The following is a 14827-nucleotide window of genomic DNA, read 5'->3' as shown; positions in this document are numbered from 1 at the left end:
GCCGCTCCGTCTCTGCCCAGGGCTCTGCCCTGGCTGCTCGATTCGCGTGCCTACTGGCTTCTTGTCCTCTGCGACCGGCTCTGTCGGTCTCCCGTCCTGTCCGTCCGTCTGCGCACCTCCGATCCCTGGTTCGGGTGCGTGTCTAGCAGAGCTGGGCTCTTTCCCTGTCTGTCTCACAGCCCGTCTCACTAGTTGTCTCTCCGCCTCTGCCCCTCTCTCTTACGGGCTGTCACTCAGGGGTTTGGCTATCTAGCGGAGGCTCCCTCCTCCATCTCGCTCCCTCTCTGTTCGCAGCGCATCTTTCCGCATCTCTGTCTCTCCATTCTTGTCTCTGCCTTCCGCTTCTCCCCGCTTCTGCCTCTCCTTGTCTCCGTCCCGTTTCTCTCTCTAGCCCCACATCTCCCTGCATGCTCTCTGTCAGATCTCTGAGTCCCCTCTGTCTGCCGCTTATGTCCTGTCACCCTCCCTGAGCAGCTCGGCCTCTCCCACCCTCAGTCAAGGCCCGTGGTGTCACTTTCTCCTGCTCTCTCCACCTCTAGGTGGGTTCGGGTCCACCTCGGAGGAAGCTTTCTGCCCCTTCCCTAAGGCCCCTATACTTCCCCGAGTCTGTGTCCCCCTCCCGTTGCTGTGGGGACAGCAGGACACAGACCCCATAACTCCCTCCCCAACAGGCGGCCCTCTCCTCTGGGCCCCGCCTGGTGCCAGGGCCCTCCCCAGCCGGGGGCCTGCGCCTGGAAGCGGTAATGGAGGCCCTGCAGAGGCAGCAGGCAGCCCGGCTGGCCCGGGGGGTGGGGCCTCCGGGTCCCCCTCGCCCTCCGCCCCCAAGGCCTCCCTTGCCGGGACTCCTCCAGACCCTGCAGGCCCCTGAGGGGGCCTTGGGTAAGGTTGGGGCTGAGGAAGAGGAGGATGCTGAAGAGGAGGTGGAAGGGGAGGAAACGAGCGCCGAGGATACAACAGAGGAGAGTCGTCCAGGGGCCAGGAGCCCCAGTTCTTCGCCTGCCAGCCAGCTCCCTGAAGCCCATCCCCACGAGTGGACCTATGAGGAACAGTTCAAGCAGGTAGGACGCCCTCCATGTCCTCTCCTTCTTCCTCCTCTCTGGGCAAATGCAGTCAAAAGCTTGGCCATGCTAGGCCCTGATTGCTCTCTGCAGGGCAAAGAGAGAGCCAGAGAGCAAGGCGCTGAGACGCCCTGCAGGAGTCAGGTGGGGGAATAGCGACAGGGAGGGAGAGACACCCAGAGCTGTGTACACATTCAAAGATGGAGGAAGAAGTGCCGGAGACACCCCAAAATACAAGACTGAATGGAGGAGTGGGGCTGGGAGGAAAGATGGGAAGTATCAGTGTCTCCGAGAAGTGTTTTGAGGTTGGAGAGCCTTGGAGCTGAGGCTTCCAGGTCCAAGTGCACATCCAACCACAAGGTCATATTCCTGTGGGGGTGTCCCAGGCTGATGACACCTGTGGAAACAGAATGGAGGTTTCCACTCCCTTGGCAGCCTGGTAACCCACCCTCACCTCTTCCCTGACTCCATCTAATCCCAATTCTTTCCTCTGGTCTGAGACCCTGAGTCCCAGTTCTCATCCTGTAGTGACCTCTGTGTGATGGCAAGATCCTTGGGCAACTGGAGTGTCAAAATATTATTCAGAGGGCTCTTCCTCCTAGGCTTGGTGTTTTTGTTTTCCCTTAAAGATCTCATTCCAAGCTGGCACAATGGGAGCCTTAGGGCATTTCCCAGGTCTGTTCCTTGGCAAGGTGCTAGTCATGGATGTGACTTAGGTGTGCTTTTCTGAAGAGGTCAGTCACAGGGTGTTAGTGTTGGGTATGTTCTGAAAGTGCTAATTTCTGGTTAGGGCTTTGGGACAGCGTTAGTGTCACGGAGATCTGTTAGTCTGGAGATGGGGCTCGGGGTTGCCTCTCCTGAGTTGAGTTCTGCGGTTTTTACTAGTAGCTGTGTGTTACTTGTGCTGCACAGTCCTGCACAGCTCAGGGCTGTTGTCAGGGAGGGCTGCTCTAAAGCTGAGCCTCTAGTGCAGTGGTTCTCAACCTGTGGATCGAGATCCCTTTGGGGGTCGAATGACCCTTTCACAAGGGTCACCCAATTCATAACAGTAGCAAAATGACAGTGATGAAGTAGCAACAAAAAATGTTATGGTTGGAGGTCACCACAACATGAGGAACTGTATGAAAGGGTCACGGCATTAGGAAGGTTGACACCCACTGCTTTAGTGTTTCCTGCTCATGGGTGTTTGTGACTGAGCTTTCTTACTAGGGAGGAGGTGTTACTTGGGGTAACTGACTCCATTACTCCAGGGATTCTTTTCCTGGAGAGGCAGGGTCTAGGGGGGCTGGGAAGGAGGGAGATGACCGTAAGGTCCTTCAAGACCTGCCTTCCAACTCAGAGGGCCTGGGTGGCATAGACCCTTGTGGCCGTTACTACAGTGAGCAGGAGGGCGATTAGACCAGAAGGTGGGGTGAGGGGCACCAGGTTTCAATCCCAAAGCTTCTGGGCACCCACTGGCTGAAAGGTGGGTGCCCCACCACCTGCTGTCCTGGCACCCAGGGATTCCAATGAATGCTTGCATGAATGAAAGCCAGAGAATGTGTGCCTCCAGCACGTGTGTCAGGCTGCTCAGCATGGACCAGGCTCTCCTAGGGTGGGCAAGTCATCCCCAAAGGGCAGGCTCAGCTCCTACCTACTTCTCTTACCCTATGTCCCTCTGTGCATATCAGAAAAATGTGGCCCTACCTACCGCCAGGAAGTGAGAACCCCATGCCAGAAAGTCCAAATTTCAGATCCTAAGCAAGCTTCAGTCAGGTGTCCTTGTTTAAAGTCCCTCTTGAATTGAGGTCCCTGGGGTGGGATTGGGGGTGGGGTCAGCAGAACTGGGGGAGATGACCTTGTTCTTTTCCCAGCTGTATGAACTTGATGCAGACCCCAAGAGGAAGGAATTTCTGGATGACCTGTTTAGCTTCATGCAGAAGAGGGGTGAGTGGGGTGATGGTGGGAGGGGGGAGGGGGATCCTGTGATGGCCTCCATTCACCAAGTTTGAAGAAGGGAGACTCCGTGGTTTGGTCCCTGTGGTGGGCAGGATCTGTCCTTTGGGCCCTCAGTAGCATCTTTAACCTCTGACCCTGCCCCCCTCCTCTGCCCCGGGATTAATTAGAGGTCAGACCACTGACAAGTTAATGAGTGTGGGATCAATGGGAAGGGTGGAGGGGGAACTGGTTGACTTGTGTGTGTGTGTGTGTGGGTGGGTGGGGGGCTATCCAGAACTGAGGCCTCAGAATGCTTGGTCCTCTACAGCAAGCCTTCCCTCCAGCCTTATCTCCATACAATTTCCCCTTGCTTCAGGCATGGGCCATCCCTGAGCTCTTCTACAGCAGGAAAGACTGGGGTTAGACAGAGGGAAGACTTCCCAAAGGAGTGGGATGTGACTGTGAGGGAGAAGGGATTCCTTTCCAGGAATCTCAGAGCTGGAAGAGCAGGAAGAAGAATCCAGGAGGGGAGAGGGGTGGGCGGCAGTCCATCACCCCGGCTTCTCCCCAGATTCATGAGCCCGAAGACTGACTCATTATCTCTCCCTACAAAGCTAATTAACTCACTCCGACTGAGGTCTGATAAGCCGCTAATTAACTGGCTGCACTCCACCCCCACCCCCCACCCTCCCCGTAGCTGCTGATCTAAGCCCCTCAGGCCCCCACCCCAGGCCTATTACCCCTTTCAGGCTTCTTTCTTCCTGGAGGACCCTCAGCGGGGCTCCAAGTCGCCTTGCTCCCCAGGGAGATCTGGTCGCTCTGCTCCCACGGTCTCCTCCCTGTCCTCCGGACTACCCTTCTGCAGGCTCAGGTTCTGAACCATGCCAGCACCCGTCGCCGCCCCCAGGCTTCCCTCTGGTCCCTGCCTCCCTTCAAGCCTGCTGCGGCTTGGGGGGTGGAGGGAAGGTGTCCCAAGGGGCCGATAATTTCCCCCCATTAATCAGGCCGCGGCTAATTGTTCGGGTCCAAAGGCGGCAGAGGGAGGGGACCGGATCGGTAAGGAATTAACTGGGGCCCATCGCTCAGCGCAGACAGGCCCTTTTGTCAGATTGGCGCGCGGGGTGGGCTTCGGAGCTGGCTGAGCTCCTTCCTGAGCCCACCGTGCTCGGGCCACTGTTGGGGGGAGTCGGGCTCTTCAGCACCTTCCTACTACCTAGCCCAGAGGGTGCCAAACGAGGGCCCGTGACCCAAATCCAGACGCCAACACCGGAGTTGGGGGACGCGGGAGCGGGGGGGCGGGAATTCAAGAAAGAAAAAGCGTCCAGTGAAGTTCAAAGTTGCGTGTGGGAAACGAAGCTTTGTTGGACTACGAGCGTAGGCATCCCTCCCAAGACCGGTCCAGACGCGTGTCTGAGTTTCTGAGCGTGCAAAGTCAAGACTCTCAACCGCAAACAGAGGCTGGACTTCGCCCCAGGCTCTGGTGAAAGCCCGAAGGAGCCCGCCCCGTTAGTCCCATGGGGGGCGGGGAGGGGGATGTGTGTCTGATTTGGAATCTGCTGGAGGACAACCGGCGGACGATCATGGCAACGCTGAGTCGCTGTGTCAGAAGCTGGCTGAAACAGTTTGTCCTGGTCCTAGCAGCCTGTCCTTCTAGCCCCAGGGGACTTTGCTTCCAATTCCACCTGTTCCCCCCTCCTCTCCCTCCCTCCACTGGCCTAGCCCTGCCTCCCCAGGCCTCCTGCAAGGGTCCAACTTCTTCAGTCCCCAGAGATGCTGCGCACGGGGGTCTTAGTGTCCCGTTCCTCTGCCCACCCCCACCAGGGACGCCGGTAAACCGCGTGCCCATCATGGCGAAGCAGGTGCTGGACCTGTATGCCTTGTTCCGCCTGGTGACCGCCAAGGGTGGCCTAGTGGAAGTCATCAACCGCAAGGTGTGGCGGGAGGTGACGCGAGGCCTCAGTCTACCCACCACCATCACTTCGGCCGCCTTCACCCTGCGTACCCAGTGAGGCCCGGGGTCAAGCGGGCGTGGAGGGCCCCCCTGGGGCTGTGGGCGGGCTGTGGGGTTCCAGCGGACAGGTCCCGCTTCCTGCCCCACACCCCATCTGCCTCTAGATACATGAAGTACCTGTACCCTTATGAGTGCGAGACGCGAGCGCTCAGCTCGCCCGGGGAGCTCCAGGCCGCCATCGACAGCAACCGGCGCGAGGGCCGTCGCCAAGCTTACACGGCCACGCAGCTCTTCGGCCTGGCTGGGCCGCCTCCTCAGGTGGCTTCCGGCCCCGCCCCGCCCGGGGCCCCGCCCGGCCCCGCCCACAGCTCCGCCCCCGGACTACCTGCGCACGCATGCGCCCAGATAAGCCCGAGCCCGGTAAAGAAAGGTGCGAGGGGAGGCGGCTGCATAGAATCGGAGAGCAATCCCCGAGGTTTAGGGTTCTGAAGGTTGGGGTCATGAAGCGCTGGGAATCTGGAGAGCCATCCCTGTGGTGTAACGAACGGGAAGTCCCTCTAACAAGCGCAGTTCCACTTCATTCATATCTGGGCTCCTATTTGCGTATATTCTGTGCAAATAGGAGAGGAAGGGAGTGGGGGAAAGTGGAATGATTTAAAGGTGGATTTAAAGAAAACCTAAATTTCTCAGCCATTCCCCCCATTGTCTTGCACTGAGCTGGACTTTATGGGCCCCTTGGCTGAGGGCTCCAACGGAGATGGGAGGGGAGATGAAACTCCATGCAGGAGGTTGGATGAGAACCAAATGCAGAGATGGAGTGGGTTGAGGCAGGGGAGCTGAGTGAGGTGTTCTTCCAGAGGAGAGCGGAATCCCCAGCCCTCGCATGGCATTGCCGGTGGGTCTGGCCCTGGGACCCGTGCGCGAGAAGTTGGCACCGGAGGAGCCCCCGGAGAAGAGGGCTGTGCTGATGGGGCCCATGGACCCAACTCGACCTGGCGCACCCCCCAGTTTTCTGCCCCGTGGCAAGGTCCCCTTGAGGGGTGAGAAGGAAACTTATTGCCCAGGGGGCTTCGGGGCGGAAGACAGATGCCATACTCCATAGGCATTGGAGGTGGGGCTTTGTGATTACAGATGTGGGTCTGGACTGGGATGGGGGCTGGCCACAGGGATGGAGGAGGGCCCTTCTAAGTAAGAAGTCTGATTCCCAAAATGTGACCCCTGCCTCCTCTTGAACAGAGGAGCGCCTGGACGGGCCTCTCAGTCTGGCAGGCAGTGGCATCAGCAGTATCAACATGGCTCTAGAGATCAACGGGGTGGTCTACACTGGTAGGGGTGCTGCAGGCTGTCTACACTGGCATGGGGTCCAGGGTATTTACACTGGCATGGGGATTTTAGACTATCTCTACTAGCATGAGGTTCGAAGACATCTAAGTCTGCATGGGTAACAAGGGGTTCAGTAGACTGCTACAGTGGCATGGGCTATAGTGGGTTCTACATGGCATGGGGTCCAAGGCATGACCTCATTGGTATGGGTACCATGGGATGCCTGCCTTGTCATAGGCCCATCCATGTATCATCGTAGATGCCAGTTTGCCCTTTTGAGGGCAATTTATACTGGCATAGGAGTCTCCCACAGACCCAAGGAGCTTGTCCTAACTGGTTTGTGGCAGGGGCATGTGTTCTACCAATCTCACTCTTGTCCCCCTCTTCTGTTTCCATGCTCTGTTTGCCTTCTACCATCTCACCCATCTGCCAGGTGTCCTCTTTGCCCGCCGCCAGCCTCTGCCAGCTTCCCAGGGTCCAACCAACCCTGTGCCCCCACCCCCTGCAGGGTCCTCTCCCAGCGCCTCACCCTGAGAGCTCCCACTCAGATCTAAGAGTCCTGACCCCACTGCTGAGGGGGAGGACAGCCCCCCTATACCTTGCTTCTTCCAGGGCATTCACTCTGGGACCCTGCCCTGGGAGATGACTCCCCCTCCCCCATGCCATGTGGACTTGAAGCCAAAGAGGTTTCTTTCCATGTTACATCTACCTCATAGATTTGGCTCCCTGGCCAAATCCAGCAGCGTCTGCCAAAGAGCTATCCTCAGAGTGACCCCGTTATCTCCTTCACAAGCTCCCTATAGCAATATCCTTGCGAGCGCCCCAAGGGGGCTCCTTTTCAGGAGCCAGGTGAAGGGTGGGGTGAGGGTGCTGTGGAGGAGGTATCCGGGAGGGCCACATCTGGATAATAAAGCTACTGTCCCTCCATTCCTGGGTGTCTTCTCCTTCTTGTTGGTTTGGGGGTTTGGTGGGGAAGGGGGGCGGGAGGTGAATATAATTATGTGACACAACGTACTGCTTCCAGTCAGGGATCCAGGAGGGGAGAGGGAGGCGGAGTGAAGCTCAGGCTCTTGACTCGGGTCTGAGTTCGAATGCTAATTCTAGCAGTAGAGGACTGTGGGTGGGTGGGGGTGTGCTCGGGCAAGTCCGTTAATCCCATCTGCAGAGGACTTCAAAAGACCGTGCTCATTCATGGGACCTCCCACTGACCAACGGGAAAGGATCGATCCTGGAATACTGCGTATTTGTACGGAGAACTTCAGGGGATTGGGTAAACTTCTCTGGTACCTTCGCATTAGGTAAGAAAGGCAAACGTTGTGTAGATTATCTGTCACCGGGAGCCGTTGTCTAGGTAACCAGGCAACTTTTGACTCTCCGCAGTGGCGCCTCTCGGAACACTTCCGGCATTGAAAGCTCCGAGGGTGGTGTCACTTCCCTCTTAGAGGGCGCCCGTGCGCTCGGATTGGTCAGTCTTCCTATTTGGACAGATGTCCCGCCCTCGGACGCGTCCCCGGCTGAAACCCGGTAGTGGGGAGTATGGCGGCTGTGACCGATCTGCAGCGGCTACAGGCGGGTGTGGAGGAGCTGGAGCGCTGGGTGTATGGACCAAGCGGGGCGCGGGGCTCGCGAAAGGTGAGCGATCTATATATCCAGGTGACCCTTTCTCGAACAGAGCAGAGCATCCCACAGGCCCGGCCCTCGAAGTGGATGCCACCGCTCGCCTCGGCCTTTGAAATCAAAGCCAGGGCCTCCCGGAACCGACCCATCCTTCTCCCGGGATCTCTCCCGCTGGGGCAGGAAGGGGAGACTGCAGGTAGTTACCAAGCTCAGGGTGAGCTTTGTACGAAAGGCGACTAAGACTCCGCCCTGCGCCCTCGGCCTATTTGGGACCTGACTGATGTATCTCCAAGAAGAGCGCCGCCCACAGTGGAAGGCGAGCCCCGCATTATTGTTAATGGATTGTGTGTGTGGAGAGGTGCACGGGGCTGGCTCCAGGTGAGGCTAGGTGAGGTCCGAGAGGGCTGAGTAGAAGGTGGAGTCGGATACCTGGAGTTTGGAGGTAGACCAGTTCTTCACCCAAGTGACTGGATTTTGGCAGCCCTAAGGTTCAGGTTCCCACTCATCCCCTTTTTACTTGGAAGGGCTTTTACTGAAGAGCTCCTGCTGCACTGTCAGCCTGTCTGGAGCTAAGTGCACGTGGGCTCATGACGTCCTCTGTTGGCAAGTCTTGTGGAATGAACGAAGCACCACTAGCAGATTGGGCTTCCATTTGAGACCTCATTTCAAGTGTCCTCTCCCTTTGTCACCAGCCCTTTTAGGTTTCCTCCAACCTCGCTGGTTGCTTCTTCCAGACCTGATTTGCCACCCCATAGATTTGACTTTTGAATTTGAACATTTATTACCTCTACCCTGAAGCTCATTCGCTTCCATAATTTTGGTGAATATTGACATATCAATATGTCTCAGCTGTGTATTGCTGGCCCAGATTTATGTTCTGAGAACCACGCGTGGGTATCTAGTTTCCTACCGAACTTTCTCACTCGACTGTCTCAATCCACATGCTGTGAACGGTATGCATCTCTCCTAGCCGGATTCTCTTGGTTCCCTAATACAGGGATTGCAACATCACAGGGATCTTAGCTTAGGCTGTCTGTTCTTTCCCACCCTACTCTTGTATGTTCCATCCTAAATCTGAGGGGAAAGGGACAGGGCTAGGGGTTGGCCAGCCAGCTCCATGACCAGGTAAGCTTGCTCTTGTCATCTTGTCACGGTTTTAGGAACTGGGCAATATAACATCTATGCTGCTGCCCTTAAGCTTGGAAGCCCCAAAGGATACATGATTATTTCTCTACCCTGAAGATTCCCTGGAGATAGGATTCCGTCTCCTTTAAGACAAAAGAAGAGGGCCAACCTACCTTGCTGGGAGCCAGATGGTGGATACAGCTTCTTTACCTCCTCCAGACCTTGATCCATGTGCTTTGTCTTGGACTTACACCCCCGCCCTCTTCCCATCCCCAGGTGGCTGATGGCCTGGTCAAGGTACAGGTGGCTTTGGGGAATATTTCCAGCAAGAGAGAGAGGGTGAAGATTCTGTACAAAAAGAGTAAGTGCCTCTTGGGGGACTGCCTGCTCTCTTATGCCTGTGGTTTCTTGGACCTGGCCCTGAAGCCCAGCAGGACATAGGCTTGTCTTTTGGGAAAGCAGGAATGTGAGGACATGTCCCTGTGCTGACATAGTGATATGGGTGAGCTTTCTTTTTGCCTGGTAAATGAACTCCATGCCCATAACAGTGCTCTAAGCTGTGGGACAGGAACCCTAGGAGGAGGCGGAAGGGCAAGGTCAAAATAAGCTCTTCAAACTCACTGCTGTGGAGTCCACTGACTCCTCTCGGCCCTATAGGGCAGAGTAGAACTGCCTCATTTGGTTTCCGAGGCTGTACATCTTCATGGGAACAGAAAGCCTCATCTTTCTCCCACAGAGCGGCTGGTGGATTCGAACTGCTGACCTTGTGATTAACACCCCAGTGTGTAACTAAGGTCAAGGGGCAGAAATTAGGTACCGAGAGTCCTAATCTTAGGGCAGCCAAGCCTTTCTTGGTCACCTCAGCTCTAACAACCTCTGCTCATTAAGTGGAAATCAGGCGAAGCTCTGGCTTGTCTTGGTGGCACTGAGGGAGAAAGGGACTTTCACCCCTCGGTGAAGATAGGTCAGTGGGTGAGCTGAGGGCCCCAGCATGGTGGTAGCCATGATGCCCCCAGCTGGAGGTGATGGGAGTGGAGAGGACTGGGGGCAGGGCACCGTGTCCACTCTTCACTAATGTCATCATCTGACAGAGCCCCACTGCCCAACCCCATTGGTTCCATTTCCTGTCTTGCTCCTTCTCTAGTTGAAGACCTGATCAAATACCTGGATCCTGAGTACATGGACCGAATTGCCATACCCGATGCTTCTAAGCTGCAGTTCATCTTAGCAGGTAGTGCTGGGCGGTTGGTGTGTGCCAGGCACCTGGGGCTGTGCATGGTAGGCGAGACTGGGTGCAGGAACAGCTTCCTCATCGAGTGCTCTCATGGCTGCAGCCCTGGCAGCTGCTCTGGCTGGAGTGGCCTGCGCAGGTGGGGGTGGGGGGTCCTCTGGCAGGCACCAGGCCTGGTCTAGCTGCGCCATCTGCAGGCCTCAGTGCCAACCACAGGGTGAGCTGCTCCAGTGCTCCAGCAGTGGTCTGCCCCTAGGGCTTCCTCACTTGTCCTGGGACAGAGGCACTTCCCCGGAGGGTGGGAGCAGAGGGAATTGCATTTGGGGGAGAGCACTGCCTGAGTTTCCCTCTTCCTTTCATGGCTCGGGGATGTCAGAGTTCTAGGTCAGAATGGTTACCTCCTGTGTTCCTTCCTTCAATCAAGTGTTCAGTGGTCATTTATGTAGCCAGTGTATCTCACACTACCCTGAATAGCAGGGGGGTAGGGAAGAGGTGGTAAGAAGTTCCTGAGCCCTGGGTGAGTATGGGCAGCTGTCAAAGAGCTCCTGAGCTGTCCCCTCTGCACTGCCTCTTGGGGTGAGTCTTCTTGTCCCTCCCCAGTGCTACTTCCCCAGAGATTGTCCTCCATTTCAGTGACCTAGTCCTCCCATAATAGAAATGATCATGAATGGGAGACTTCAAAGAGCGGAATTGTATCTTCTCACAGATCAAGATGCTAGAAGTCCAAATTCAGGACCTGGCTCCAGGGAGGGCCTTCCGTGTTTGTTTCCGCTTCTTGTGGTAGAAGCAATTGTTGGCATTCCTGGGTGTGTGCCTCCATCTATCTCTACCACCTGTGGGGGTCTCTGTTTCTGTTTTGGTCTTTTTCTAACTCAAGAAGTGATTAGGCTTAGGATCCACTTGGCTTCATTAATGTAACACAGCAAACCCCCTCCCTCCTTATTTCCAGACAGGGTCCCAGACACAGGTAGAGGAATCAGGATTGTAACACATATTTTGGAGGGGACACAGTTCAGTCCATGACATCCTCTCACACCTCAACAGTCCCTTAGTCATTTTCCTGATGCTGGTCTTTCCCCAGCTGCACATGGTTTTCAAGGTGCGGCTTGGCCTGCTTGGGAAGCTCAGTGTCTCCCCGTGCTTGCCGGGTAAAACCCTAAGTCCAGAGCCTGTCCTTTAAGCCCTTGCTCAGCCTCCAGGCCTACTCTTCCAACCAGCTCTGTACCTGTGCTCTCCTTGTGACTGCTCAGAGGAGGGCTTTTTCCCCCCTCTTCAAAACAAGCCCTCTACCAGCCAAGCATTTGAGAAGTTACTGAGAGGAGCCAGGAGGATGGTGCCCTAGTGGGAAACTGCGGCAAAACTGAGAGTCTGACTTTAGATGGGCCAAACTCAAGGTGTTCAGAAGAGAGGAGTGTGCTCCTAGAGAAAGGGGGGCCTCAGGCAGAGTAGCTGACCCAAGCTCTAGGACCCAGTCATCCCCGAGTAGGGCCTCAGCTCGCCTGGGCGAGCCTTCCTTACTGCCTGTCCCTTCTGCTTCTGTTTCAGAGGAGCGGTGGCTCCTCTCCCAGGTGGCGCTACTGCAGCAGGTGGAGGCCTTGGTGCCCATGCTGGACAGCCCTCCCATCAAAGGTACCTGTCTGGGGCTGCAGCTCCACTACTCGGCTGGGGAGGTGGGTGGCTGGGCAGGACGTCCTCCTGTTCTGGGTTCCCTGGGTCCTCATGCCACTTCCATCCGGGTTAGAATCACCAGGGCAGAGCCCAGGGTGAGGACCTCTCACTGTCTGGGTCTGAGGACTGGTGGAAATGCCAGCAACCCCCAGCCCTGGGGGTGTACACTGGCTTCTCGCCCACCCCTTGGCAGCAGCCCCCTCTGTTGTGAATGTGCATTTGGTCCCCCTGCTGCACTGCCACGAGCAGCCCGGGCCTGGGCATTGACAGGCCGACAGTGGCTTTAATTGAATCCAGATACCCATCTTGTCTGTCTCTGGAGGAGGTTTTCCCAGCCACCTGCGGAATACCTGACAGCTTACACTGAGGACCCAGCACAGTGGCCAGGGCTCTTAGAGTAGGATTTGGGGTGGCCAGTTTAGGGACCTGCACCCCACCTCTGCTCACCAGCAGGCTCCCCATGAGGACTGGGGCCAGACCCCTCTCTACTTGGCCCTGCTTCCAGCCCTGGGGTGAGGGTGGGGGGTACAGCTCTGGCCACCCCAAGCTTTGTGTTCTTCCAGAGGCCTGTATCCTCCCTCCTTTCCGGGCTGGGGTGGGGCTGGTGGGGGCTGGTAGCCGCCCCCACCACCCAGTCCTCCCCACCAACTGCAGTGGTCGATGAAGCCTGGCGTTTGTTTAGCTTCTCCACTCAATACTCTAATCCTGACGAAGACCTAATAGACTATTGAGCAGTCCCGGGGGAGGGCGCCAGCAGCTTCGGGCAGCGCGTTGTGTTTTACAGCCGTTCCTGAGCATGCCGCCCGCCTGCAGCACTTGGCCCAGATCCATATCCAGCAGCAGGTATGGGGGGGACCGGGTGGGAAGGGAAGAAAAGGGAAGGTGGTCAGCCACCTAGTCCATACACCCCACTATCTGGGGGAGCAGCCTCAGGCCTCTCTGATGACATCTCCTGAGGAAATGCACATGCTGCTGGTATATCTTTTCTCCTGCCCAGAACTTGGGCTGGGACCTGCCTAGGGTCACATCCAGGCCTCCTGCTAGTAAGGTCACTCTGAGAGGCAGAATTCCTGCTGTGGTGTGTTCTCGTGTCCTCGACCGGGGCTGGAGGTGCTGTTTTTCACGTGGTCCAGGCCCTAGTGTAAAGTGCAAAAAGGGCTCAAAATTAGTGGGGGAGAAGGAGGCCTACTAGGAGCATAGTTTCCTTAAGTGTGACCCACTTCACCTGGCAGCCTTTGGACAGAGATGGCCCAGCCATACCATTCATTGTCAGGGTGCCCATCCTGGAGCCTGCAGGGGGTGCCTGTGATTCTAGGCTAAAGCATCCGCTTTTCTGGGTTTGATGATGAGGTTCCTGAGGAGGTAGGAAGGCTGGGAAGGGTCGGGGCTGTGCCCACCCCTTTCTCTGACACCTCTTGGCCCCGTAGGACCAGTGTGTGGACGTCACCGAGGAGTCCAAGGCCCTCCTGGAGGAATACAACAAGACCGTATCCTTTCCCCCAGCCTGGTCTCTAATGGGGCAGATCCCAAGCTTTGTGTCTTGGTTCCCTCTCGCATCCCTGCTGCCCTTTGGCCACTGGGAAGTTTCTCCATGCCCTCAGACTGCCTTGTTCCCTCCTTGACCAGCAACCAGACAATGCTACTCTCCAAGCAGTTTGTGCAGTGGGATGAGCTGCTTTGCCAACTCGAGGCTGCCAAGCAAGTGAAGCCAGCGGAGGAGTGACCACCGCTTGCTGCCGTCCTGGGGCAGCCAGGACAGCTGGACTCCAGCCTGGGGCCAATCTGCCCTTGTAATAGGGCAGAGGGCGCTTGCTTTTCCTATTTATTGGATTCATAGCCCACCTGAGCCATTCAGGGGTGGAGCACTGAAGTCACAGGTCTGGGACTACTGAGATTTGAGATCTGTAACACTGACTACCTAGCCAGTGCCCTAATTCCAGGGAAAATAAATTATAAGCGATCCTGGAGCCCAGTGCGGACTTACATGATTTATGGCGTGGGGGTGGGGGCAAGTCGACACCTAGTGGTTGAGCAGGGAATTATACACATCTTGGTTTCCCCACGTCCTGGGGGTGGAAATCTCAGCATGAAGGCTCCCCTCAGTAGGAAAGGGACATTCTTGTATGTGTCCGTTTACCCCACTCTCACGGAGCACCCGGGGATGGGTCTACCCAATCCCAGCCCCAGGCAGGCATCAGGGTGGTGATACGGAGTGTCAAGGATAGGGTATTCCCTTCCTTGAACACAGGGTCCCTTTGGGGAACAGAAGGGACCGATGGGAGAGGGGGCCCTTGGGTGTGATATGAAGTCACTTTTGAGACCCGAGAGAGCAGTATGTGCAAAGACAGGAGCCTTTAAGCGTGTCTCCCATCAGGTGCTGTCGGCCTGTAAGGGGAGCCCTGGAAAAGGTGGAGGGATGGAAGGTATGGCTGCAGAGAGGAAGGAGGTGGGCTGCAGCCAGGTGTCTGCTGCCCCCCGGTGGTCGTGGAGTGTCCTGGTCTCCAGCCTCCTCTCCAATTGCCCAGCCCACTACCACACCTAGGCGGTCTCCCGGACCCCTCAGATCCTGCTTGCCAAACTGGCCTGAAACCTGGGGACACCCTGGACGCTCCCTTCCCTCCCTCACCTCGGTCCAGTCACTAACACTGCGCCGAATCCACCTCCTAAACTCTCCCAATTTAACGCTACTTTATTCCCACTGCCACTTATTTCACCAGGCCATTCTTTCGCCTACTATATTCGTACCCAGCGCACCATTCTAGGCTCGGTGGGCACGCCCCTGGGGTCCTAAGGCCAGAAGTCACCAGCGGCCGCGGGCTCTTTCCCTCCACGAAGCCGCCTTTCCCTGCGGCCCGAGCGAGCGTCTCTTCAGCTGGCTCCTGCTGACACCTTGCCTTGGGGGCAAAGCTCAGAACGGGGTAACCAGGCCTCTCCCCC

The 14827-nt window shown here is 56.8% G+C and overlaps 2 protein-coding genes across 3 annotated transcripts; both read left to right on the top strand.

The window, feature by feature from the left end:
- Positions 1-743: 743 nt before the first annotated feature.
- On the top strand, positions 744-6783 carry ARID3C (AT-rich interaction domain 3C). The gene is made up of 7 exons (XM_004712427.1): positions 744-1058; positions 2912-2984; positions 4797-4980; positions 5091-5356; positions 5784-5966; positions 6163-6252; positions 6683-6783. Exons 1-7 carry the CDS (start codon positions 744-746, stop codon positions 6781-6783), a joined length of 1212 nt encoding a protein of 403 aa, XP_004712484.1.
- Positions 6784-7766: 983 nt separating this feature from the next.
- DCTN3 (dynactin subunit 3) lies at positions 7767-13857 on the top strand. Of its 2 annotated transcripts, none has more exons than XM_004712384.4 (7): positions 7767-7881; positions 9268-9352; positions 10136-10222; positions 11768-11851; positions 12675-12733; positions 13318-13377; positions 13524-13857. In XM_004712384.4, exons 1-7 carry the CDS (start codon positions 7786-7788, stop codon positions 13611-13613), a joined length of 561 nt encoding a protein of 186 aa, XP_004712441.1. In that variant the 5' UTR covers positions 7767-7785; the 3' UTR covers positions 13614-13857. The 2 variants fall into 2 exon arrangements, with proteins under 2 accessions (XP_004712441.1, XP_045145248.1); XM_045289313.1 differs by having other exon boundaries at positions 12658-12733.
- The last annotated feature ends 970 nt before the right edge of the window (positions 13858-14827 follow it).

The sequence above is a fragment of the Echinops telfairi genome, unplaced genomic scaffold (genome assembly GCF_000313985.2).
Source record: "Echinops telfairi isolate 266 unplaced genomic scaffold, ASM31398v2 ScPeMD7_25;HRSCAF=90, whole genome shotgun sequence".
NCBI lineage: Eukaryota > Metazoa > Chordata > Mammalia > Afrosoricida > Tenrecidae > Echinops > Echinops telfairi.
The sequence above is the reverse complement of the archived record's forward strand: the minus strand, read 5'-3'. Positions and strand labels throughout refer to the sequence as shown.

Excerpts from the sequence above, each read along its gene's own strand:
- ARID3C (XM_004712427.1), top strand. The coding sequence starts at position 744 with ATGGAGGCCCTGCAGAGGCAGCAGGCAGCCCGGCTGGCCCGGGGGGTG. Across the intron at positions 5,357-5,783 it reads CCCGAGCCCGGTAAAGAAAG|AGGAGAGCGGAATCCCCAGC; the intron begins GTGCGAGGGGAG and ends GTGTTCTTCCAG. Across the intron at positions 6,253-6,682 it reads CAACGGGGTGGTCTACACTG|GTGTCCTCTTTGCCCGCCGC; the intron begins GTAGGGGTGCTG and ends CCCATCTGCCAG.
- DCTN3 (XM_004712384.4), top strand. The coding sequence starts at position 7,786 with ATGGCGGCTGTGACCGATCTGCAGCGGCTACAGGCGGGTGTGGAGGAG. Across the intron at positions 12,734-13,317 it reads AGATCCATATCCAGCAGCAG|GACCAGTGTGTGGACGTCAC; the intron begins GTATGGGGGGGA and ends TTGGCCCCGTAG. Across the intron at positions 13,378-13,523 it reads TGGAGGAATACAACAAGACC|ACAATGCTACTCTCCAAGCA; the intron begins GTATCCTTTCCC and ends ACCAGCAACCAG.